Source organism: Ascaphus truei, chromosome 5 (genome assembly GCF_040206685.1).
Source record: "Ascaphus truei isolate aAscTru1 chromosome 5, aAscTru1.hap1, whole genome shotgun sequence".
Lineage (NCBI taxonomy): Eukaryota > Metazoa > Chordata > Amphibia > Anura > Ascaphidae > Ascaphus > Ascaphus truei.
In genome coordinates this window covers 14141477-14169095 of record NC_134487.1, presented here as the reverse complement: position 1 = coordinate 14169095, position 27619 = coordinate 14141477, and the positions used below count along the sequence as shown (strand labels likewise).

At 47.5% G+C, this 27619-nt stretch overlaps 1 protein-coding gene across 1 annotated transcript in view; it reads right to left on the bottom strand.

Moving 5' to 3' along the window:
- LOC142494625 (uncharacterized) overlaps positions 1-27619 on the bottom strand; it is a 439963-nt gene that overhangs the window by 215368 nt on the left and 196976 nt on the right. The window contains exons 65-70 of the mRNA XM_075599056.1: positions 26268-26390; positions 25022-25306; positions 24328-24585; positions 21470-21742; positions 16409-16471; positions 12024-12065 (exon numbers count right to left, since the gene is read on the bottom strand). Of these exons, the coding sequence (XP_075455171.1) occupies positions 12024-12065; positions 16409-16471; positions 21470-21742; positions 24328-24585; positions 25022-25306; positions 26268-26390 (1044 nt within the window). The remainder of the gene's footprint in view (positions 1-12023; positions 12066-16408; positions 16472-21469; positions 21743-24327; positions 24586-25021; positions 25307-26267; positions 26391-27619) is intronic.

Genomic DNA, 27619 nt, shown 5'->3' with positions numbered 1-27619 from the left:
CAGCTGTCGGCGGTATATAAAGATATACATACATGAAGCACACACTATAATGGAATTTATTCAATTACTGGAAAGTTCTGAGGTGCACAACCTGGGCAAAATCAACACTACAAAGGAGGAACATTTGTGTGGGATATTTGACGAGGGGGAGGAGAGAGAAACTCTGCTAAAAATAGCTCTCTCTTTCCCTCCCCCCCGAGACTGATCTGCAGATTAAAGGATCCTGTGGATTCTAAATTGTGCGTAAATGTTGCTTATCGATACTTATGAGTCACAATCCTCTCCATCCACTTTGAAGGAGCAAGCTGAACATTTCAGTACAACGTACATCTTATCTTTCCTGCTAAAAATGTATTCCACATTGTACATCTGAAAGTAATGGGTCATCAGAGACTGGAACCGGTCTTTACGTTTCCAACTTAACGGCTAGTCTCTACATTATCAACATTACTTTACAACTGTACATAGCAAGGCTTTGTCTCCTCCCTAATGTACAGTAGGGCCCAGCTTCTTGGCGACCCGCCAATATGGCAGTACCGAGAAGAGGGGCCGCCATGTCCGCGCATGCGCACTGAGTCCATGCATGTACAGAAGGGGGACGGCTGAGTCTGCGCGTGCGCAGAAGGGGGGGGGGGGGAGTTCGCACATGCGCAGAAGGGGGCAGCCAAATCCGCGCATGCGCAGAAAGGAAATTTCTGGTTTCCGGAGGCGGTCTGGAACGGAACCCGCCATGTGAGTGAGGCCCTACGATATGTGACTTGCAGATACTATGCATATTTGAGGTGTAACTTACACCCCCAATAGTAAAATTAGATCATGCTGGAGATGTTACAGGCAATAAGGGAGTTATTATTATGTAGAAGACATCACTCAGGGTATTGTTTGATTTGGAAACTCAATGAAAAGGGAATACAATTCTTGTAACATTTGTCTGCAAAATGTGTTTATATTACTGTATTTCAGACGCTTCCACGTATACTCAGTCTTATTGGGCACTTTCTGTGAGGATAGAGGAAGATAAAGTGAACTGCATCAAATCATAGAAAGGCTCCTTCTGGCACCATGAGACACCTTCACATGAATGGGCAAAAGGGTGTCTTCTGGGATAGCACTAGTCTCAAAATAGGGTTGCACTGGATGATGTCCAATATGTGGGAGAGAAGAAAACACAGGACAACCAATGGCGTCATATTGCTAAAGAAGGCGAGATATCTGAGGGGTCTTCTGGAGTGTTTACTCACATTCTGTGTGTAGTATTAAGGCAATCCCCATACTGTGGCAAACGTTAAATTGGGTCTAGCTGTAGACTGGACTTGATCTAGGGAAAGACGTAGGAAACGCTATAGTGCAGACGGTAAACAAAATACACTTTATCTGAACACTTAAAATGCGCACACACATAGATTCTTTAAAACATTGTCTAGGAAAATCCCCTAGGCCGGTCGTGATCTCGCCGCCTCCACTGTCGCTTGACGTCTCTCGGCGTCTCACGTAACCACTCCGTCAGCACTTCCGGTAGCAGCCATCCGGGCAACAGGGACGTGTCTCTCTCGTTCTCCCACGCAGACCTGGAACGCGTTTCGCTGATAAACTCAGGTTCCTCAGGAGTCATACATCATTCCTTACAGAGAGCCTTAATATACCCTAAATCAGGGGTGCGCAAACTTTCTCCGCTGTGCCTCCCTGCCTGCTCTCCCCCCTGCTCGCGCCCCTCTCCTTACCTTCTCTTCGGCGTCAAATGACGATGTGGGGTCATGGCCATGACTACCGCGGAATAATTTGAAGCCGCGTTGCCATAGCGAAGCGTCGCCGAAGACAAAGTTAGGGAAGTAACAGAGGCCTTACGCGATCCCTGGCATTTAATTTAAATGGCTAGGGGAAGAGCGCGGGCCTCTGAAACCGCTGCGCCCCCCCCCCCCTGGAAAATCTAGCGCCCCCAAGTTTGCGCACCCCTGCTATAAAGAATTGACTAATCAATTGCCTACAACACATTAGTAATCTTAATCAAGTGCACTTAATAGCTACAGAGATATTTACTTTTAGAGGCACATAAAGTGCCAAACGGAGATAGTTGTCCGGAAGTTATGGATTGACGGAGTAAATTAACCCCCTGAAATCTTCCCTGTCTCTCTGAAATCAATACCCAATAAACTAACCATATATCCTATATAAAGATATCAATACAATAATGCTAGAAAGTCTATTGTTGTAAACCAAAATTATAGAAATAAATAGTTGATTACAATTACGTGCAATACAAATGTCAGCATAAAATATATAAAACCTCCATAATAATAGATACAAATCCCATATATAGTTTTTAAAAAAATGGAAAATGTATATATCATATTTTATAATAGAGGACAAAAAAATCAGGGAGAAAAAAGCAATTGCTTCCAGAGAAAAGACTCATCTCATACTGTACTGCTGCGGCAGCTTTTATTCTCACACTTCCCGCACGGCAGGATGCGTGCGGGAAGCGAGGTGACGCGGCTTGTCGCAGCGTCACTGTGACGTCACAGTCACGTGAGCGCCCGGCTTCCCCGGCTTCCCCGACACCCCTGGAGTTTAAATTCAGGTAAGCGGGGGTGCGGGGAAGCAGAGGGGCAGAGCAGGAGCCGGGGTCGGGAAGGGGAGATAAAATGCGTGCGAAGTGGAGGGGGGTGCGCAGGCAGCACACGGCGGCGCGCGGTCTAGACCCGGCGCCAGCCAGAGTAGATCCCGGCATGCCGCCGGCAAATGTAAGAATTAAAGCTGCCGCCACTGTATAACAGATATTGTGGAAAGGAAAAGGAAGAATATAAATTAGAACATGTTATTTAACAGGGATCTACGGTGGTGAGAAAACATTTGTGAACCCCAATGATATTTATGCAAATTCCATAGTTTTTCCATGATAACCTTCTTGAATCAAAACCACTCTTTTCTTAAATATCCAATTTGGTTCATATTAACCCGTTCCATGTCTTTTGAACCGAATGATGTATGAATTAGACAAACAATTAGTTATTAAGAGTCAGGGTATGTGCAAGACTAAGTGAATACCTGGTTTTACCAGCTAAATTAAAGGGGGTAAGGTGTTTACATAATTAGGTAGATCTTCAGGTGTGAGTTTGGGAGGCCCCACCCTATTCTGCACCGACACACTTTATTCGAGCAAATACCCAGTATGTACCTGGCAGATACCTGGAATGCGCCGCTCCTCACCTCTGACAAGCCCCGTTGCGTTTGCCTTCCCAGCCTGGGTTCATGCCTGGCTGACGGGCGGCTGATCTGTTAAATGATAATGATTAGGATTTAATAGGCTGCAATGCTTCTCGTGTCTACCAGATGGCATAAATTCATGAATTGTAATGCAGTATATATATATATATACTGTGCAGTATTGCAGCCAGCGGGAATAAAATGCTTTAATCCCTGCTTGGAAAATACCTCAATGCACTCGGGCAGAAAACAGTCACAAACCTCAATACACCCGGGTATACCCGAATTCGTGGGACTAGCCGAGCTCGAATAAAGTGTGTCGCCAGTGTATAGTGTAAACAGCAGAAACTGTGTGAGTTTGGTCTTCTCCATACTGGTGTGTGGAAACACGTCATGCCACGATCAAAAGAAATCTTCGAGGACCTCATAAAAGCAGTTATTGATGTTCAGCAGCCTTGAAAGGGTTACAAAACAATTTCTAAGGACTTTTGGTCCAATAATCTACAGTCAGCCAGATAGTTGACAAAAGTAGAAAGTTCAAGACCACGGTCACTCAACCCAGGAGCGGTCGTCCTACCAAAATCTCTCGAAGAACAAACCGGCAAATCATCCAGGAAGTCACAAAGAACCCTGTATACCATGTTATACTTGCATGAAATTACCTTAATTGTGATTTTATCATCTAGGCCCATATTTAAATATCCATGGGTGACATCCTTATAATTATAGAAAAAACGGTCCAGACATATTAAATACGTCGTAGATAAGGACCAATTCCTATACTAACCATTTTAGTGACCATAATGATCAACACAAGTTAAGGGTTAATTTACTCCAAGAATCCATTACTGCCTCCAAGTATCTCCATTTGGCACACTATGTGCCTTTAAATGTAAATATCTCTGTAGCTATTAAGTGCACTTGATTAAGATTGACTAATCAATTGCCTGCAACACGTTAGTAATCATTTAGGGTATATTAAGGGTATCCGTAAGGGATGATGTATGAGCCCTGAGGAAGCTGAGTGCATCAGCGAAATGAGTCGAGTTCCTGCTCTGCGGGGGAGTAAGAGAGTGATGCTTTCCTGTTCCCTGGATGGCTGCAACCAGAAGTGGTGATGGAGCGGTCATGTGAGACGCCGAGAGACGCCAAACGACAGTGGGGGCGGTGAGATCAAGGCAGGCTGCTACTTAGGAGATTTTTCTCTGCAATGTTTTAAAGAATCTATGTGAGTCCGCATTTTTAAAGTGTTGAGATAAAGTGTATTTTGTTTACCGTCCGCACTATTGCGTTTCCTACGTCTTTCCCGAAATCAACTCCAGTCTACAGATAGACCCGATTTAACGTTTGCCACAGTATGGGAAGTGTCTTACTACTACACACAGAATTGAGTAAACACTCCAGAAGACCCCACAGTATCTTACCTTCTGTTGCAATATGGCGCCATTGGTTGTCCTGTGTTTTCTTCCCTCCCACATATTGAACATCATCTACTGCTCCCCTATTTTGAGACTACTATACATGGTTCGAGCCAAGGAGACGGTTCCAATTTTTGGGGTTTGAGTCAGGGATTTGTTTGCCTATTTCACAGTGCCATATACTGCACTTTAATATTTATACATTTCTATATATATCTATATATATATATATATATATTAATATAATTTTTCACTATTACATGTTCACTATTGTGTTAGTGTCACTTTCTATTTTGTTTAAATAATTTATTACACCACGATTATATCATATCACCTTAAACACTGTAGATTAACACTACTTACTCCAGCACTGGTGAAAGCGCCAACTAAAACACATTGTAGAACAATTCTGGGATCGCACTGCCTAGCCCTAAGTGTCTTTGGCCTGTGTACTGCACATTACACCATCCCTCCTGTCCCAATAACTATCAGTGGATATTGGTTCAATACCTGCAAATGTTTCTCAAGTGTTAGGAGCTTATTCCATGTTAGCTAAAAGGGGCGGATCAGCCTGTTTTCAGCTGAAATTTGCTATTGAAGTGAATGGGGAATGTTGGCCGATTGACCGACCCGATTGTCCACTTCAGCTGATCTAGAAAACATAAGTCCGATCTTCAGACAGATGGTCCTGAGTTGTATTTTCAACATCAGTTAGTCAACGAAGGTACAGTATAATAATTTGTGGCTGACCTTTTATTATCTGTTTTGACAAATTTTGTTTAACAAACTGTTTTATGGACACATTCTATTCAGTCTGAAATGTTAATATTGTCATTTTAAATAGAAGGGTATAATGATCGTATTTGCTACTTTAGGGACGAGAAACCAACTGGCTTGCTGAGTCCATCATGAAAACAAGGAGATTGGGAGGTAAATGAAGTGATGTAATAAAATAAAAAGATATACTGTAAATTGCAGACTATAGATTTTTTTTTATTGATTTCAATAAATCACTTTGGTGGCTTTCAAATAATGCCTCTTACCAAACTGCCTTGATCTCTGGGAAAGAATGTAATAAATACTATGTACAGACGCAACTGCCGGTTGTAGACTGCTTGCCAAGAAAAATCTGTGACCATCTCGCAGTAACTCGTGAGATGGTCCAGAGCAGGCTGTAATGGCCCATCGGATTAACACAGCGGGGGTCCCTGCATTTGAATGGGACTCGCAGCCTGGTGGGATTCACCCAGCCTGAGTTCCATTCAAATGCAGGGACCCCCGCTGTGTTAATCCGATGGGCCATTAGTCTGGCTGCAGGAATCTCGCAGCGTGGGATGGTTTAAGTGCAGAATTTCTCAAGGCAAGCAGTCTACAACCGACAGTTGCAGCTGTACAGTAGATGTCACTGCTCCAAATATTAGAATACTGCATAGATATTGGTACTCAAAATGATGAAGGCAGTAATTACAGAGCTGCAGAACTTTACTTTAGTCTACAGTAAATAGTTGTTTTTTTGTTGTTTAAAGCTATACAGTAGATGCTGTGACACTATTCCTCCCCGATGACATGACACATTGAAGAATAACCCCGATTATCCCAGAAATGTCACCCCACCCATCACACCAGAGAGCAATGAAGCCGGCGACATCTGTACTAAGGTTTTCTTATTGTAAACGATTTTCTGATTTAAGGCAAATACATTGTTACATCAGAAACTCAGGCAGTGGTGGCAACAGGAGTTGGAGAGCGTGAGCTCCTGTTGCCACCACTGCCTGAGTTTCTGTCCACACACTGTAGGTGTACCTGTCCACTCATTTACATCTTTCAAAAGGCTTATCCAAAGTGTTTGAGCCACCTGAAACGTGCAGAACGCTGTGATCATAGGTTCTCTTGCATAGAAACATAAGGATGTGCCCAACATCTGTCCAATAAAGCTCATTCAAGGCTCATTTGAGAGGCTTTTCATAACAGAAAGGATGTTTCGGGTCTTCAGATGTGCAAGCTGCATTGTCTCTCGAGTCACTGGAATGAGGCCCCATTGTCAAAGGAGCATGGAACAGCCAGGGTTGGAAGGGAACATCAATTCCATTGATTCCATAATAGCCTCCTGGCACTGTTATGGGCTAGGATGGTTTTGGTTTCTACCATGTAGATCGTTGCCATTAATGTACACTAAACATTGTCCCAGTGAGAGAATTTCATGGTCACCCTACAAACAGTTTCCACCAGTTCACATCTCTTAAGGCTTGTGGAGAAGTTGTGGGCCGCTGATGCCAATGGACAGCTGTTCCTCTCTGTCTTACGTTTGAGGATCTGAATTTGTTTAAAATTGCTCCTGTGTGATTTAAACAAAGAATTTATGTTAAGAGGCTTCGAGTTGGCAAAAATGCTGCACATTCTAAATGTTTATGGCTGTGAGCCCAACAACAAATACATCGATAGTTAAGGATGTTATTCCAACGTAGGACAAGGAATAACAGAGCTGGGATAACATATAGTGGAAGGAAGATTATCTTCGCTCTTCTGCATCCACCCAGGTAACTCTGACATGTGACAGAGTTCAGACGTGTGTTTCCAGTGTTTGAAGTTTCAATCTCTTGTTCCAACCACAGCGTTACGAAAAGACATTGATAGTGGAACCAAGTTAGGCTTCTCTTCAACAAAACGGGTCCCTGGGTGTGTTGGTGCTGTACTGTGTCTTCTTCTGCAGCTGTAACTTTGGAATAACTTTCAGCATGCACATGCAGGTTTTCTAGGACACTTATTGAAGCGGTGTTGTTGTTGTTAATAAGCATGTTGTATTAAAATTGCCAAGGAAACGCATTCAGTTCTAAGCACAAAGGTTGCTGGTGGTGCCTGACTACATGCAGCAAACATAAGCATGTATTAAGCATTGATATCCATGATATACAAAGTGTGAGCACTGCGCTGAACATGGGTTTTTATCCCACAGGCAAATGGGCTTAAGTACTGGGATCAGATGGTAAGCCATTCTTTTAAATAGCATCATTTCTGTTTACAAGGCTAACAGTGACTTACATCTGCATACTCAGCAGTGATGTAGTACAGGGGGCGCTCAACTCCAGTCCTGAAGCCTCACCAACAGGTCAGGTTTTCACGATATCCCAGCTTCTGCACAGGTGGCCCAATCAGATCCTCAGCCAAAGACTGAGCCTCTGATTGAGCCACCTGTGCTGAAGCCGGGACTGATTGAGTCACCTGTGCTGAAGCTGGGATATCCAGAAAACCTGATCTGTTGGGGGGTCTTGAGGACTGCAGTTGGGCCCCCCTGATGTAGAGGATGCACAGATGTAGTAGGCTTCACTGTTCTCTCTTCCGTAGTATGCCTGGTTATACTGCAGTATTCTGTTGCAACATTATTATGTAATTAACTACCATTATCATGTTCAGCTACTGCTCAAAGCCTATGGGAAGGCAGGTGCTTCTTGTTCCTCCACAGGTCTAAAAATCTGCAAAAAGAGATTGGCTATATCGTCCAGTCGGCATAGATCATACCCCCGTGACTCTGTGAAAGGAGCATCATACGTATGTGCTGAATTGCTCAAACACCTTTGTGGATTCGTAGCAGTGTGTGATATCAGTGAGAGGGAGCGGCTCAGCGAGTAAAGACACTGACTGGCAGTGAGTGTGAAGCAGGGGAACCTGGTGCAATTCCCGGGGTCGGCTCCTTGTGACCTTGGCCAAGTCACTTTATCTCCCTGTGCCGCAGGCACCAAAACATAGATTGTAAGCTCCACGGGGCAGGGGCTGTACCTGCAAAATGTCTCTGTAAAGCGCTACGTATAACTAGCAGCGCTATACAAGAACAAACAATTATTATATCTATTAGTGCAGAGTCCCCAATCATCCCCCTCCAACAGGTCAGGTTTTCAGAATTTCCCAGCTTCAGCACGGGTAGATTGAGCAACCTGTGCTGAAGCTGCAATATCCTGACCTGTTGGGGGGGCTTGAGGACTGGAGTTGAGTTTTCCATACAATAAATCATAGTGTACAGAGCTTTTCAAACAGGTCTCTTTTCCATGAGTACTATGTTTAAAAATATGTACAGTATAATCAGATTTTAACCCTCAACTTTTGCTCATACTATATTAGATTACAAAAACACCACCCTTCTTACAAAAACACCCCTCAACCTTGCTATTCCCAGATCTATCTCCTAGTTGCAATTCTACTTCTTATAACCCAAGGAAATGTACGCGGTGCTGGTGTTTCCAGCGCCTTAACAACCCTAGCGATGGCTTACTGTATGTCAATGGCCCCCATGCAATATGTTGTGAAGCTGCGAGAGCTAGAGAAAACTCCAGCTCCAAGCCAGTGAATAGGACTGCCATGTCTGCATTTGGGAAACCCCAGCATATTGAGCAAGGCCCCCCCAGGGTCTCCCCATAAGCTGCCATGAAGCAGTACTGCTGTGCTGAGTCCGTACACTTGCCTTAAACTAGCCAGGTACATACTGGGTACATTTCAGCGACATTTCTGCAGAGGCTAATGGCCCATCGGATTAACACAGCAGGGGTTCCTGCCAGTCCCATTCAGTTTGAATGGGACTGCCAGGGACCCCCGCTTTTAATCCGATGGGCCATTAGTCTGTCTGCAGAAATGTGTGAAATGTTGTAGCATCTACCCAGCATGTACCCTGCATGTACCCAGCATGTACCTGGGTCTTTTTGGAGATTGCCCCAGGTGTAATGAAGTCATAGGAAGATGGAAGGACGGTGTGACCTTGAGGTTTGAGACCAAGTTTCAGCTCTGTGTGATATTAGATGAGTCTGTTCATTTCCCTATGCCACAGCAGGTACTTAAACATACAGTAGATTGAAAGCTCACCAGACAAGAATTGTGTCTACTGTATGTGGTTCTACTTTATACAATTCAGTGAGCACTGAATACATCCAATATACATCACAGACCTTTCAGAAAAAGGTTTCAAGGGACAGAGAGAAGTAAAAAATCAGCTGTGCGCAAACTGGGGGGGGCGCGAGATTTTTTTGGGGGGGCGCGGGCGGTTTGCAGAGGTCCCGCGCTCTCCCCCAGGCATTTAAATTACATGCCGGGGAACAGCGCGAGGCCTCTGCCACCTCTACTTACCGAGGTTAAGGAGGGGGGTGCACCAAGGAGGAGAGCAGGCACGGGGGGGGGGGGGGGGGCGCAGCAAAAAAAGTTTACGCGCCCCTGGTCTACATTCACAGCACTGAACTCCCCTCAACTTTTCTGCTCGAGGAGGCTTTGCAGATCTTTGCAGGCTCCTTAAGGACAGACAACGGCAATCCCCTATTCTTCTCTGCGACAGGGGCTGATTCAGGTGTGCCAAGTTATCTGATAGTGTGTCCTTTAGATCAGGGGGGCTCAACTCAAGTCCTTAAGCGCCCCCCCCCCCACCCCACCCCAACTGTTCAGGATTTCAGGATATCCCTACTTCAGCACATCCCTGCTTCAGCACAGGTGGCTCAATCAGTCCCAGCTTCAGCACAGGTGGCTCAATCAGTCTCAGCTTCAACATAGGTGGCTCAATCAGGCCCAGCTTCAGCACAGGTGACTCAATCAGGCCCAGCTTCAGCACAGGGGGCTCAATCAGAGGCTCAGTGATTAAGCCCCCTGTGCAGAAGCAGGGCTATCCTGAAAACCTGAGCTGTTGGGGGAGCTTGAGCTTGGAGTTGAGCGCCCCCTGCTGTAGATCATGCAGTTACACACAAAACATGCCTGCACCACCATGTATTCCAATGCAGAAACAAGCTTGCCCTCGGTTAGTGCGGGATTACCAGAAGCGCATTAAAGCTGCAGTATACCAGGCAGTGGGCCTCATGCAGAGAGCATCGTTATTTCAAAACTCGCCATTTTTTGTTCAATTTCCCTCAGAAAACGGCATAAAATGGCGAGTTGCGAAAAACGCGCCATTTTTTTATTTCTATGTTTAAAACTCGCCTCGCGGCTGGCGAGAACCTCCATCGCGCCATTTTTAAAACTCTCCGAATGCAGAGAGGTGCGAACGGCAAGTAGCGGCTGTTCGCGCCAAAAAAAGGCGCGATTCTCGCATTTTTGCCGCGCCACGAAAATATGGCAAGATGGCGCTCGCCGCCTATAGTAAAGGGGAAAAAAAAGGCGCAAATTTGTTTTTACACGTTTCTGAAGCGCGCATCTCGCCAATTTAAACTCACCACACGCATCCATGTTAAACATAGCAGAATTCGCACTTTTCTGCATATGGAGAATAAAACTCTCCAAAAAAGCTACTTTTTATGAAATTCGCCATTTTTAAAATTCTATGCTCTCTGCATGAGGCCCAGTGTGTCTGAAGTCAGCACCCAGGCCTTGGAGGTATATTCTATATACCCAATGACTTCAGTGGGATTTTATTTTTATTTGCCCCCTTAGTCTGACACATTAAAACTGGATTAACAAACCCTAGTGTGCTTAGTAATACAGTAGTTGTTTGGGAATGTCATGATTTCTCTAGAAATGGATTTATAGTATATGGTTAAATCAACAGCCTCAGTTCTATGTAACATATACAGTAGCTGCAATGACATTAGCTCAGATAAGTATTCAGCACCATTTACAAACATATACTGGAGTTTCAATAGATTGTTGACAAGGTTTTTGTTGTAGCTGAACACCCACAATAATGCTACAGTACCTAATGAAGTGTGGCTAAATGCATGTAGTTCCCGTGGGGTGGTTACTGTATGGACCTGACCCAATAACTCCAATAAATTGATGCTGGAGATGGCGTTTTGAACATGCACCTTTTAGTGTCAATGTCTCGGTAAATTTTTCCTCCTATATACTCGTGTGATTTGGGGCGCCCTAACTCACAGCAATAGGTGGAGGTAGGAAGGTGTTATAGGGCAGACATATAATATTTATTAACTTTTTCCATTATGAAGCGAAACTCTTCCACGTCTGTGTTGGGAGAAATTCTGCGTCAAATATAAGAAACGAAATCATGAAGTTCCTTACACTTGACAATGTCGCAGCGGGAAACAATTACTCCCGCTTCAGTACATGGCCCCATAGTATTAACATTAGTTGGGGGTACAACACAAAGAATAGGAATGGGCTGGGATGTTTGTAAACATTTAAGGGCTTTGCCTACAGCAGCCAAAGTGGCTGATAGGAACTTTTAGGGAGAAATTCCCCTTCCACTTCAATGTGGAATTTTGGCCGGGAATGGCCCAATCTGTTTTGACTGGTTATAGGATAAGCCCCTAAGACTTGTTCACTAACCTCGTCTAACAGAACTGCCCCTGATGTCACCGGGGCTGTTCCCCAATATCACTGGGATAACATCAGCTGCACAAAGATATGGGTCCCATTGCTTATCCTAATGGCTTCACGAATGTTTAACCTCAAGGCAACTCTAGATTTTGCAATGATCCATACCTCGGTTTCTGCAGACTCCCGGTTTTCATCATGGACATCCTCCTGTAGGTGGAAAGATTGCAAAAAACATTTGAATATTTGACCAACCTAAACATATGATAAAAATTGCACACTATTACTCACAATTCCTTTGTATAAAGCAGGGTTTCCCAAACTTTTTTTTCCGTGACCCGGTTATTTTTGAACTTCTCCTTCGTGACCCACTAAAAATTTTATCGCCTATACTGGCCTATAGGGCCTGCACAGACACACACACAGCCACTGATACACACACACACAGCCACTGATACACACACACACAGCCACTGACAGACACGCAGCCACTGACACACGCAGCCACTGACACACACACTGATACATACACACAGCCTCTGATACACACACACGCAGCCACTGACACACACACGCAGCCACTGACACACACACGCAGCCACTGACACACACACGCAGCCACTGACACACACACGCAGCCACTGACACACACGCAGCCACACAGATACACACACACACTGATACACACACACACTCGCTCTCCCCTATACCCACACACACTCGCTCTCCCCTATACCCACACAGACACAAACAGTGAATTACAGGCAACGACGGATGTGAGTGACTGGAGAGGGGGCCAGGGGCAATTGGGTGGGTGGGAGGGAGGGAGGGGGCCAGGGGCACTTGGGTGGGTGGGAGGGGACCAGGGGCACTTGGGTAGGGAGGGGACCAGGGGCACTTTGGGAGGGGACCAGGGGCACTTGGGTGGGTGGGTGGGAAGGGACCAGGGGCACTTGGGTGGGTGGGTGGGAAGGGACCAGGGGCACTTGGGTGGGTGGGTGGGAGGGGACCAGGGGCACTTGGGTGGGTGGGTGGGTGGGAGGGAGGGGACCAGGGGCACTTGGGTGGGTGGGAGGGAGGGGACCAGGGGCACTTGGGTGGGAGGGTGGGGGACCAGGGGCACTTGGGTGGGAGGGTGGGGGACCAGGGGCACTTGGGTGGGTGGGTGGGGGACCAGGGGCACTTGGGTGGGTGGGTGGGGGACCAGGGGCACTTGGGTGGGTGGGTGGGGGACCAGGGGCACTTGGGTGGGTGGGTGGGGGACCAGGGGCACTTGGGTGGGGGACCAGGGGCACATGGGTGGGTGGGTGGGGGACCAGGGGCACTTGGGTGGGTGGGTGGGTGGGTGGGGGACCAGGGGCACTTGGGTGGGTGGGTGGGGGACCAGGGGCACTTGGGTGGGTGGGTGGGGGACCAGGGGCACTTGGGTGGGTGGGGGACCAGGGGCACTTAGGTGGGTGGGTGGGTGGGGGACCAGGGGCACTTGGGTGGGTGGGTGGGGGACCAGGGGCACTTGGGTGGGTGGGAGGGGGACCAGGGGCACTTGGGTGGGTGGGAGGGAGGGGACCAGGGGCACTTGGGTGGGAGGGTGGGGGACCAGGGGCACTTGGGTGGGAGGGTGGGGGACCAGGGGCACTTGGGTGGGTGGGTGGGGGACCAGGGGCACTTGGGTGGGTGGGAGGGGGACCAGGGGCACTTGGGTGGGTGGGAAGGGGACCAGGGGCACTTGGGTGGGAGGCAGTGATTGGGTGGGGTGACTTACCTTGCAGCCAGACGCTTTCCCCTGCTGCCCCCGATATCCCCTGCTGCCCGGGACGGGAGGTGGGCTCAGGAGGGGGTGCCACGGGAGGTGAGCTCGGGAAGCTGGCTGCGGGGGGAAGCTGGCTGCGGGGGGAAGCTGGCTGCGGGGGGAAGCACGCCGCAGTAGTAGCTTGAACTTCCCCCTCCGTCCCACGTAACGTGCGGGCCGCAGAGGAGCTGGTACTTCCTCCTCCGTCCCACGTTGGGAGCGGGGGGGGAGGAAGGGAGCAGGCCCTGCTTGCCCTGCGCAAGCGCGCGGGACCGCAGGGGGAAATCGCCGGCATTTTTTTAAAATTGAGCAGGGGGGACGGGAGACACCGCGCGGCCAGCCTCGCTGCGACCCGGCAATTTTGGTGCCGTGGCCCGGTGCCGGGTCGCGACCCACCATTTGGGAAACGCTGGTATAAAGTATTTACCAGTGGTGCATACCCTCTGCTTGATCCTGGCGCCCCAAGGCTGCATCCAAAATGTGGTATCAAGCAAGCAAGTTGAAGGAGGCACACAGGAACTATTCTGTGCCGGTACATCCAGAGTGACGTTTCAGGGCACTAAGCCCTTTCCGCAGACCTTACACTAGTGTTCCCTTGGCATTCCTAAAGGGTTCCCTGCAATTTTGAGCACTTTACAATGTATCTGATCTCAGACACGCTATTAGAGAGGGTTGGGGTTCCTTACAATGTATCTGATCTCAGACACGCTATTAGAGAGGGTCGGGGTTCCTTACAATGCATCTGATCTCAGACACGCTATTAGAGAGGGTTGGGGTTCCTTACAATGTATCTGATCTCAGACACGCTATTAGAGAGGGTTGGGGTTCCTTACAATGTATCTGATCTCAGACACGCTATTAGAGAGGGTTGGGGTTCCTTACAATGCATCAGATCTCAGACGCGCTTTTAGAGGGGGTTGGGGTTCCTGATGTAGCCAGGTCACCCCTCGTTGCCCTGCGACCCCCATTACCTCTGTGGCCCAGATCGTTGGTGGGTGCTGCCGGAGCCAAGCGGCAGACCCGACGGCCAATCTGGAGGGTGGGGGCCGAGCATGGAGCGCTCCGGTGCTCCCCGGCGGCTCCCGTGCAGGGCGCCGCCATGTTGCGGAAGTTCGCGCATGCGCTGTGAGTGCCGGCGGCCCTGAATAGTGGCGCATGCGCAGTTGCAGCGCGCGAACGCTAGCCTACCAGGGAAGGCTCTGGGAAGGGACTACAAGTCCCATGAGCCTCAGCAGCACCCCATGTGACGCCAGGGAGCCAATAGGGCTGAAGGATTGCCCTGCAGGAACAGGAATTGATACATTTCGCGCGCTGGAGAAGCGAGGGCAGTCAGGACCAGGAAGAGCTAGGGGAAGGAGGTGAGTGCAGGGGTCAGTGACCCACTGCATTAGGCCAGTAACCCCCTAGGCCCCAGATAGGTCCAGAACTCCCCAGCTTGTGGTGCTACAGGGACAGGCCCTAGATTAGGGACCCTGTCACTTTAGTATCAGTGTTAGATAGGGACACAGCGGACGCTGCGCTCCCCGAGAAGAGACTTGGGCTCAAGTCTGTGCCAAAGAGACAGAGACTATCTCCAGGGTGGGATCGCCCTTGGCGGACCCTCGTGCGAGGGCGCACCGGATGACAGACGGGATCACCAAGCGGCAGATCCTTTTTGAAGTTGCTTGCAGGCCCGAGTGCAGGAGCGCTCGGCAGGTACCTTCTTATGTGCACCAACAAATCACCTATTCATATTTATATCCTCACATAGTGGCAGCGCTGACCACGGGACAAAGGGGTTACCTGTGGACACGGTGTGGGGATACACGGTGGTGGGTGGAAGGTACACTCCTAGTGGAGTGAGAGACACTTTGGACTGCGTTATAGACTGTGGAGTTACCCCCTAGGGGGAGTAGTATTAAAGTGTGTATTATTCCTGCATATATATAAACTGGTTATATACATTCTCCGTGTATGTACTTATTGTATATGTGGGTCCTGTGTAGGCAACCTTCTACATTCCTAGAACCCTGCACAGGTGGAGGCGCTGTAAATCAGATCGAGCTGACGGACTCACCCCAGGTTCCCAACAAGCGGAGGCTCAGGCCTCTTGTGAACCTACAGGTATATGCACCACACCTGATCTCAGACGCGCTATTAGAGAGGGTTGGGGTTCCTTACAGTGCATCTGATCTCAGGTGCTATTAGAGAGGGTTGGGGTTCCTTACAATGTATCAGATCTCAGACGCGCTATTAGAGAGGGTTGGGGTTCCTTACAATGCATCTGATCTCAGACACGCTCTTAGAGAGGGTTGAGGTTCCCCAGAATTTCACCATATAACTTAGATTCCTTAACAAAAAAAAAGTTTTAAAACACTGCCTTGCACCCATTATACAGTATTAAGATAATCTGAGGAGTGGGCTTCGTGGCCGGAAACGTCACTATGGATGTACCTGCTGTGAACATGTTAATAAGCACAGAGTACGCTTCCTGATTCCTGTGCGCCTCCTTCAACTTTCTTGTTTGATATTAAATATTTGACCAACACATTACAGGCCATATAAAGGGGGCGGTGCGTTACCTTCGGGCACCGGAAGTTATTTTACCCATTCACTTGCATGGCTAGCAAGGGGTCACCTGTACACCAGTATATATAAGTCTCATAGTGTAGCACCACTTAGTAAATCAGGGCCTTAATATGTATCCTATTGTAGAGCTGAGTATTTGATGGTGTCATTAGTTACAATGTACTGTATTAAAGGTCACAGTGCAATGACATCTCACCTCTGACCCTGTCTGCTCTGGGTCACTCGTTTCCGCAGCACCGTCCCCAGAGGCGTTATCAAACTAGAAATAGAAAATGATAACTGTTTTACTTTAGTTACAACGCGGAGAAGTTAGGAAATCTTATTTTATTATTATGTTCAATGCAACGGCAAACCTAGAAATATGTGTTCCCAATGACTAAAAACTGGAGGTGAACTTTACTTGGTCTCCCTAAGTCAGGTGCAGCCAGCTCAGTTCCTCAAGGGCCACCAACAGGTCAGGTTTGCAGGATATCGTTGCTTCAGCACAGAGCAATCTCTCTGATTGAGCCACCTGTGCTGAAGCAGGGATATCCTGAAAACCTGCCCTGTTGGTAGCTCTTGAGGACTGGAGTTGGCTACACCTGACTTACAGGCACAAAAGAAAGTAATCTAAATGTGAAGAATATATTGGGTGAAAGTGCAAAAACACATACTGTACACACACACACACACACACACACACACACACACACACACACACACACACACACACACACACACACACACACACACACACTTTTGTAGGGTTGCCATGTGTCCGGTATGGAACCGGCCAGGTGTCCGGTATTTGGTTCCCCTGTCCGGTAAAATATGAGAGATAATACTGGACATGGGATAGAGGAGCTGCTGCTGCTGCTAGGGGGCTGGGCAGCTTCTGATTGGTTGCTGCTGTGTAATTCAGCCAGTTAGGAGGTGGCAGGAGCCTGGGGGTGGGGCCAAAGAGCGAAGGAAAAGCATGTAGCAGAGAGAGAGAGAGGTGAGGCTGTGTGTGTGTGTCTCAGTGTCCTGCCTGTGTATGTGTGTGTGTGTGTGTGTGTGTGTGTGTGTGTGTGTGTCAGTGTCCTGCCTGTGTCCTGCCTGTGTGTGTGTGTGTGTGTGTGTGTGTGTGTGTGTGTGTGTGTCTCAGTGTCCTGCCTGTGTGTGTCTGTGTGTCTCAGTGTCCTGCCTGTGTGTGTCTGTGTGTCTCAGTGTCCTGCCTGTGTGTGTCTGTGTCCTGCCTGTGTGTGTCTGTGTGTCTGTGTTCTGCCTGTGTGTGTGTCTGTGTGTCTCAGTGTCCTGCCTATGTGTGTCTGTCTATCTGTGTCCTGCCTGCCTGTGTGTCTGTCTATCTGTGTCCTGTCTGTGTGTGTCTGTGTGTCTCAGTGTCCTGCCTGTGTGTGTGTCTCTCAGTGTCCTGCCTGTGTGTGTGTGTCTATCTGTGTCCTGCCTGCCTGTGTGTGTGTCTGTCTATCTGTGTCCTGTCTGTGTGTCTCAGTGTCCTGTGTGTGTGTCTCTCAGTGTCCTGCCTGTGTGTGTGTCTGTCTATCTGTGTCCTGTCTGTATGTGTGTGTCTGTCTGTCTGTCTATCTGTGTGTGTGTGTGTCTCAGTCTCGATGTCTGTGTCCTGCCTGTGTGTGTGTGTCTCAGTGTCCTGCCTGTGTGTGTGGCTCAGTGTGTCTGTCTACCTGTGTGTGTCTCAGTGTGTGTGTATGTGTGTGTGTGTCTTTTTGTCTGTGTCCTGCCTGTATATGTGTGCCTCAGTGTGTGAGTGTGTGAATATCTCAGTGTGAGTGTGTGTGTATATGTCTCAGTGTGTGTCTCAGTGTGTGTGTGTTTGTGTGGTGACAGACAGTACATACAGTACTGGCAACTTTGTTTAATTGCTCAATCACCCTCACTTTTCTTTTACTATACTACCAGTCTTCCCATTTTCAAGATCCATTAAACATAACCAGCATTGTAAATTCTCAGAAATGCTCCATAACTCAGCTCTCATCACAGCAGCATTGCAATCTCTGCAGCACCCTTACTTACATATCTCAGCTCTCATCCCAGCAGCATTGCAATCTCTGCAGCACCCTTACTTACAGAACTCAGCTCTCATCCCAGCAGCATTGCAATCTCTGCAGCACCCTTACTTACAGATCATCCCCAAGAAGCCAGAGCAGGTTACTTATCCAATGGCATGATTCAATATGCAATTTAAAGCTGGATTTTGAAGTCTAAATTTGAAAGCTACTGTACTGATAATGACAGGGAGGGAGGGGGGTGAGAGGATGAAGGGATGGGGGGTAAGAGAGGAAGAAGGGAGGGGGTAAGAGAGGATGAAGGGAGGGGTGAGAGGACAATGGGGGTGAGAGAGAGGATGAGGAGGGGGTGCAACAATCTTGGAATTTGTGTGAGGAGCATTAAGATTAGTATTGCTCGCCATGTACAGTATGATTGCATGTTAGTTATTTATAAATAATCTGACCATTACGTCATTTGTTCTAAATTTCACGTCAAGCATGCACAAATTTCCATCAATTTGCACTATTTCATATTCTTATTTCCTAAAAAAAAATCCTCGGAAGGACGCTCCCTCCCAAGACACCTCCCCAGATTTTTTACGAAATAGAATATAAATTGGTGCAAATTGGTGAATACTTGGAGTGAAATTTAGAAAAAATGACATAACAGTCAGGTCATTTATAAATAACATTCTTCCCCACCAACGATTCTCGCGCGCGTCGCACCTTTCACCATTGTGTCCAGTATTTTTGGACAAGCCACCTGGCAACCCTAATACACACACACACACACACACACACACACACACACACACACACACACACACACACACACACACACACACACACACACACACACACACACACACACACACACACACACACACACACAGTAAATATGTGGGAAAAGTTATGCAATATGAAAGGTGAATATTATCTTTTTCTTTAGCTTTTGTGTTTTATTTAAAGCATGCTGAAGTGATGGATATTTGTCTCTGTGTGGTCACTTTGGTGATGGTATTTATTATATACAGGAAGTTCCGGTTATTATAGACATCTATGCAATTTCACCTACAGGACATTGATGGCAGCCCCATACATTGGGCCTTATTCTATAAAGTGTCATAGCACCAAACCAGCACTATCAGACTTTATAGCATAAGGTCCAACGTAGCTAGTACTGTATATATGCAGCATGTGAACCTCTAACACTGCAATAGGAAACTCAGTCTCAAATGCAATCTGTATATTATATCATCTTTATATTGTTACATAATTACACTCTCGTCCAACTCTCCTCCTATTAACACGTGGTCCCTGTCTCGTGGCAAGTTTACAGATCCTTTTAGAAGGTGGGATTTAGACTGTATATAGGTGTAGCCTGGAGCTCCCGTGGCTCCTGGAGACCCCCCTCCTCTTCTGCAGCGCGGTTGCGGGTGTCGACGGACCCGACGCTGCTTCCAAGGGTGGGGGCCGGAGCAGGGAGCAGCGCGTCTTCCCCCGCATGCGGCCGGTTGCCGGGGACGCGATCGGGCCGTTGCTAAGGCCGCGGTCGCGTCGCTAGGGTCCCGGCGGCTAGTGAAGAGGGCGCCGCCATTGAAGAGAGACTCGCGCATGCGCAGTGATCGCGCAGGCAAGGCCCCAGAGCTAGGGAAAAGTCGCGCGAGAGTAGGGAAGGTAGTGAGAGAGTCACGGCAGCCCCCTATAGCTTGCGCAGGCGCAGGGCAGTGGATAGAAAGCCCGCGAAGCCCTAGCCTACCAGGGAAGGCTCTGAGCAGGGACTACGAGTCCCATGAGCCTCTGCGTGCCCCACGTGATGCCAGGGAGCCAATAGGGCTTAAGATGTCCCTGCAGATTGGATACATTTTCGCGCGCTTGCACCACGTTAGTCAGTTGGAGCAGGGGAGCTGGGAGGGAAGGAAGGGTGTGGGGAGCGGGTGCAGCTCCTGCACCCCTATAGGTACCCACACCCCAGGTAGGCCCCAACTCCCCACTAGGTTAGTGGGTAAGTGCTGAGGGAGGCCCCAGATAGGGACGCTGCCCTTAGTGTAGAGTGCTGCCTTGTCAGAGTCATGGCTGTCAGTGCTGTGAGGTCTGACAGGCAGGCACCTTGTTGTGTAGCACGTTGGCTGCACACATCCAGTGGGTCACAGCTTGTTGCTGCAGGCGCTGGGATTAGTGTAGTAACAGTCAGGGCTGGGAGGAGTTAGGGGAGTGGGACAGGTCATTACCCCTGTAGGCCCCTAGGAGTTTTCCCCAAAGCCATTACAGGTTGCTGTGCTATAGGGACGGCCTATAGTATAGCGCGTGTCACTTAGTGCTGTAGGGACAGGTCCTATGTTAGGGATCCTGTCACGGTAGGGTAGATCAGATAGGGACACAGCGGACGCTGCGGTTCCTGCTACGAGGTCCGGATCCAAGTTGGGGTCCGCAGAGACTGTTTCCAGGTTCGGATCGCCCCTGGCGGTCTGCGTGCAAGGAGTCCGGTGTAGGATCAGACGGAACCTTCACACGTCTGACCCTTTGTGAAGCCAGTTGGAGATCCGAGCACGGGAGTGCTCGGCAGGTACTATCTACTACACAAGTGCACCAACGGGCCCTTAGTTTAATAGTGACTGCGCAGTCACCCATTGACTCTCTCTGCAAGAGTACGGGACATTGGGTGGGGTTCTTTGGACACTGGGTGGAATCACCTGGTGTTGGGGGAAGCGTCCTGCGAGACGTCTCGGTTAGTGTCTCCTCGTGAGAGAGACACCGGTAATTATGAATGTGATGTGTTGTATTGCATGTTAGTAAAGTCACTAGTTAATATACATGCTGTCTATGTGATTATTGTGTTTGTCCTGCGAGGAACCACTCCCCCTCTGGTGGGAGCCATCGCAGGTGGAGGCGCTGCATCGTTGTAAGTGAGTACCCCTAGTATAATTGCCCCAGGTTCCCCGTGGCGGAAGCTCAGCCCTCCTGTGAGCCAACAGGTAATGCACCACACCTATGGTAACACCGTATGTTCCCTGTACCCCCACACTGTATCTGCGATTGGGGGGGGGAAAACCCGTTACATAGGTATATATATATAAATATATACACACACACACACACATACATACAGCTCTGTCTCTCCCTAACAGAAGAATCTATAAACATTGCTGTACAGTACTTGTCTTGATTATTACCACAATTAATACTAGAGCATTTGTGAATTGGTTGTGGTTTACCCAAGTGATATGTTAAATGCAACATTAAAACAGATCAATCAAGGTAACATTTACCTTCCACTCACTCATCATCAGGGTTTCTTCTGTTACAGTGCGTGTGTTGGATGAAGACTTGTTCTCGTGCTCATTCCATTCCTCTTGGTCTAGGCTTCTTTGGCTTGGCTCTACGTTAGCACTCCGGGGGCTCTTACTTGAGTCCTTCTCTGCTAGTGTTTGATTCAGTCCCATATCCTGCAGTAAATCCTGCCCAGTCGGCATACTGCGATCCCTGACTCTTGTCTCCACGCGATTTTTCTTCCTCTGCTCTTTCTTGCTCTCCTTTATTTCCTACGACGCCAGAACACAGGCGAACAAGTGTAGTGACTATTTTAGGCATGCAGTGGTCAAAGGGGCTTATTATTAAACTTTTCGGCAAAGTATTCGACTGTATTTTACATAAATGTAAAAAATATTGTTACTGTCAAAATAGCAAACGGAAATCATTTTCTAAATCCCTTCAAGGCTTGGGTGTCCTAATGACTATCACTAGATCTCACCGTAGCCGGCACACAGATATGGGCGATTGCATTCACCATGAACTGACTGGTTCACGTGGCTGAAACTTGCCGGCGGGCCATGGAAATACATCTACTCTGCACATAAGTACAACTTTACCGTTATGCCTTTTACCTTTTTAGCCCTTTGGCTGTAGTGACAACAATTTACTTTACAATCATTTTTATTTCTGTAGCTGCTTAAATTAAACACACAGTTTTTGTGCCATTAAGTAACCGAACTCATAACTTGATGTGGCCAAGTGAAAGGTTTCATCAACCGTACCATCCAGTCCTCCTCCTCCATCTCATTCAACCATTCAATCCAAAAATGCCAGTGAGTCACTCTGATCTTCTGCCCACCAATCCGATTTCAGTGATCAAACCAAACAACTGGGGAGCAATGTTAAGCATAAGATACTACCTTCTACCTTCAGATACCTTAAACTGAGCAGAAGTATCTAGTATGCTGTATCTTTGCTGAATAAAAGACTGCTGATTTGAACTAGGAACCTGATTCCTGAGTATTACATCGCAAAGACTTTTCTAACAGGCAACGCATTGCCATTTGACCCCGCGGCGTCATGTGACGCTGCATTGTCATAGCGACATATCGCCGGAAGCTGCCAGAGAGCACGTAAGAGGCAGTTACAGAGGCCTCGCGTGCTCCACCGGCATTTTATTTAAATGTTGTGGGCAAGACCGCGGGGCCTCTGTATGTAATGTATGTATGTATGTCTTTATATAGCGCCATTAGTGTACATCCACGGTGCTATTCATATGCTTCTTTAAGCAAGTGTGTCTTAAGGTGGGTCTTAAAGGTGGATAGAGAGGGTGCTAGTCGGGTATTGGGGGGGAAGGGCATTCCAGAGATGTGGGGCAGTCAGTGAGAAAGGTTTAAGGCGGGAGAGGGCTTTCGATACAAAGGGGGTAGAGAGAAGACATCCTTGAGCAGAACGCAAGAGTCGGGATGGTGCACAGTGAGAAATTAGGGCTGAGATGTAAGGAGAGCAGAAGAGTGTAAAGCTTTAAAAGTGAGGAGGAGAATTGAGTGTGAGATGCGTGATTTGATAGGAAGCCAGGAGAGGGATTTCAGCAGGGGAGACGCAGAGACAGATTTCGGAAATAGTAGAATGATTCTGGCAGCAACATTTGGGATAGATTGTAGGGGAGACAGGTGAGAGGCAGGGAGGCCGGACAGCAGGAGGTGGCAGTAATTGAGACGGGAGAGAATGAGGGCCTGAGTCAGAGTTTCTGCAGTCGAGCAACAGAGAAAAGGGCGTACAGGCAGTCCTCGTTTTACAACGCTTCGCTTTACAACGAATGGCTTATCCAACGCTATGCAATGCATACCTATATTCATTTTTACAACGCCAAAACGGCTTATCCAACGCTCTTACGACGCTTTGCAAAGTTGTTTATGTGTATATAATATATATATATATATCATATAATATTATATTATACTATATAATATATTATATTATTAAATTACATGATATATTATGTTATATTATATATAATACAGTATATAACCTATATAATGTATGTGTGTGCTGCATATTTTATTGCCCGAGTAAAATATTTTGAGTATTTTAGCATTAAAAATGCCTTCAGGAACGGAACCTTTCATTTAAACAGTGTTCCTATGGGAAAACGTGTTTCGCTTTAAGACGTTTCGCTATCCAACGCCATTTTGAGTAACGCATTGTGTTGGATAACCGAGGACTGCCTGTATCTTTGTTATATTGCGTAGGAAAAAGCGACAGGTTTAAGAAATGTTTTGAATGTGAGAGGAGAATGTGAGAGAGGAGTCGAGTGTGACCCCCTAGGCAGGGTGCTTGGGCTACTGGGTGAATGATTGTACTACCAACAGTAATGTGGAAGGAGGTAGTAGGGCCAGGTTTGGGAGGAAGTATGAGGAGCTCTGTTTTTGACATTTTAAGTCGGCGGAGGGCCATCAAGGATAATATCGCAGAGAGACATTCAAAAACTTTGGTCTGTACAGCAGGTGTAAGGTCGGGGGTTGAAAAGTAAATTTGAGTGTCGTCACATAGAGGTGATATTTAAACCCAAGAGATGTGATTAGGTCACATAGAGAAAGTAAGCAACACCCCCCCTCCCCCCAGAAAATGTTGCGCCCCACCCCCGTTTGCACATCCCTGTAGTAATGTACTAAATAATTTGTCATATTGGATGTGCATTGGGACTCCTTTGTTTATTGTAGGACAGTCTTGGACTACAAATGTAGACTTATTGCAAGGCAGGTTCTCCCATCAATGAATAGCCTCAGTTATCCCATGGCACTCCTGCATATTGTTGGCGAGTCCCATTACATCACTGGCTTTCTGTAAAGTATTTAATAATAGTGGACATTACCTTTTCCTGGCTCATCCGATCGCTTTCCAGCATGGCACTTGTGTCGAGAGTAACCCGAGTGGTGGTGTCTGTTCCTTCTCCACGATCAGACGTTAACTGCTCTGTAATTATTAGTACTGGAACGCTGATGACTCTTCCAGAACTGTGTGTTGTGTCTTCATGGCTTCCTGTAATATCTTCCACAATGAGGTCCATCATCCTTGTTTCGCCTGCCACATTCTCCAGACGACTCTTCTTCTTGGGCTCCTTCTTGGACAGCTTGATGTGCAGAAAAAAAACCCCACAACTATTACTAGTTACTCAATAACGTGTCTCAGTCTACTTGTGTCCCAGAAAGGTTGGGAAATAAAATGGGTATATTTCACTACTCTGCACACAAGTACGTTATGGTGAGCAGAAAAGTGACAAAAACTATACAGCAATGATAAAGAACACTTAGGCCGAGTCCAAGGTTGGTGCAACAGCGTGCAGGCCGCACACAAAGTACAGCCCTCTATGGGGCAGGCCCCAGTCGGCGTCTTTGCCAAAATACAAGATTATTTTCTTTTGGCACGGTGGACGAGCGTTTGGTCACGGCAACGGTTCAGCCAATGAGGGCAAGCCAGCCGTTTGATGTCATGGCTGCGCTCCGCCACACCTCCCCCTGCACTACTCAAGACGCGCGTCCCATCGCTAACCCTAGACCGCGGCTCACCTTCTCCTTCTGCTTTTTGATGTGGTGCTTTTCTGACTCTTCCTGTGCATCTCCAGTGGTCTGGGTGACCGCATGGAGTTCCTCTGCATGTATAATGCTAGGTGGTAGAGTGGTGAGATTATCGGGCAAGGTTACTGCGTCTCTGTCCTCCTCGGTAACATGCAGGCTCAGGTCTTGCACACTCTCCTGCTCTTCACGGACAACATTTGTTAAATGGTCAGTGGGAACCGCCTCCACTTGAGATTTCTTCTTTTTCTTTTGTTCTCTCATAGGCTCATGTGAATCCTGCATTACAGCAAGAGGGAGAAAGCAGCATAAGAACTCAAGACGTAGCTAAGTGGTAAGAACAATGCCCTTGCAGTGGGTGAACCCAGATTGAATCTCAGTATAAATTGTTCTATATAAGAGAAAAATATGAATACATAACAAGGGGATCCCGACGAGTCGGAGCTGCAGTATTGTATTCTTATCTTGTGGAAGCACGTCATATCCCATCTCCACAGTGACCACTCTCTTCATCTATATACTTAGGAACATATGTATATTGTTTATTTAGCGCCAACAGTATACTTAGCACTTTACAAAAGAGAGAATGCAGTATAGGAAATGATGATACAATGAAGTGCAGCAAATAAAATTAGAAAGGAAATCCCTGCCCTGAAGAATTTACAATCTTAGTGGAATGTTGGGAGACATGCAGAGACAGCAGGTGAGGGAATAAGTGCAGTAGATGGCAGTGCTTGACCACAGTGGTTGGTAGGAGCGACTGTGGGTGTGGGGCAGTAGCCATGAATTCAGGCTATTTGAATGCTTCATTCAGAATGTGTGTATTTAGGTTTACACTTAAAATGGGTAGAGAAGGTTTCAGATGCGAGAGAGCGGTAGAGTGGAAGAGATGGAAAGGAGACAGTTATGAGCAAAGCGCAGGAGACGAGCATGGGAATAGCAAGAGATGAAAGGGAGAAGCAAACCAGGGGGGAAACCTTGAAGATAAGAAAGATGACTTTGTTGGTTATATGGAACTTCATGGAAAAGCCAGGAGAAGGTTTTAAGGAGGGAATAAGATGGGTCTGTTCTGGGAGAAAGTGAAATGGCTCTAGCTGCAACAGTTGGAATATATTGCAAAGGAGAAAGTTGAGAGGCCTGTTAGCAGTAGGTTAAAATATTCCACATGGGATTGCAAGCCCTTTCAGCACCGAAGAGGTTAAAAGCAATTCTTCATTAAGCTTTCTTCAGCATGCTGTACCTGAGTTAAAGTCTGTGCCACTGTCACCTCCTCAGTAAGCGTGTTTTCCAGATCCAAACTTGGAACCAGATCTTCATCCTCACTTCTGTCTGTCTCATTGGAAACTTCCTGCTTTGAGGCACTCTGTGCAGAAACAGGACACGTGGCTCAATAACTAAATGATCATGTAACACTAAAGTTAAAACAGGTGTTTCTACAACCCAATCCCTTTAAGGTAAGTGGCTGAGTAGGTAGGGCTGCTACCAGGAACCAGATACAGATCTTCTACTACCAGTGCCCCAACTCCCAATTAAAGAGGTCCCAAGGGTCCTACTGTACAAAGGTCCGTTAATGCCTCTTTTGCATGCCACTATCACTAAGGGGTGTTTTAGTTAACGCAATGTTCTTTCCAGGAGAAAACATGACTTAACGTCATGTTATTCGCCGTTGAAGATACAATACGATATTAGGCTTAATGTGACATTAAGTTAGGTTAACATCACATGAAGTCGCTTAACAGAGCTTTGTGGATCTGGGCCTAAATGTCTCTTACTGCAATATGGGTTAAGTAGCTGGAAAGGTTGGTGGTCTGCCACGCACAATGAAGGAGCCTGCAGTCAGAGGGACAATTGCAAGATCTTTAATGATAGAGAAAAGCAAATTGTTTTGGGGTGACCCCTTAGTCAGGTGGAAGTTGTTACAAAGTATAAGACAAACATACATAGAAATAGCATTCAAGTGAGAGATGACTCATAGTTAACAAAAGGGGCAACATGGGACCCTGAGTTTTTATACCTCTGCCTGGTCTTTGGTATGGGTGTGGTGTAATGTAAGGCAGGGGTTAATGAGGGAAGGCCTGTGAGGCATATTTAAAAGAAGGCACTTTAGGGTCCTACCTCTCTGGCCTTCGTTGGCAGTAGGCTGACCAGCATGAACAAGGCAGAAGCAGCAGAAGGTATCCAGCAAGGCTACCCAAAAATGCCCCCACACCAGTATAAGAGCTACGAGGGCCGCAGCTGATCCGGAGAACACAAAGCAGGTGGCATCAGGTCAAGTGACGGCGGGACGGAAACGGGAGAGAAGGAAGTTTTCTCTGAGTTAGCTGACGGGAAGTGGTAAGGAAGGGCAGGGAGCAGCATGGGAAGTCTGGATTCGGGGTCTGCCGGTCACAGTAATCTGCCCCTGCTGCCATGGCAGTTGCACTGGTAGAGGCCTCTGCATGGGAACAGGAAGTGTCAATCGTGCCTGGAAGCAGTCAAGAGGACCTGCCCAAAGCTGAGATTTACTCCGGGCAGGAGAGAAAGAGAGATGGAGTAGCCTACGTTGCAGGCACAGACTGCACAGGGAGGAGAGAGATCTCCATGCACAGGGGA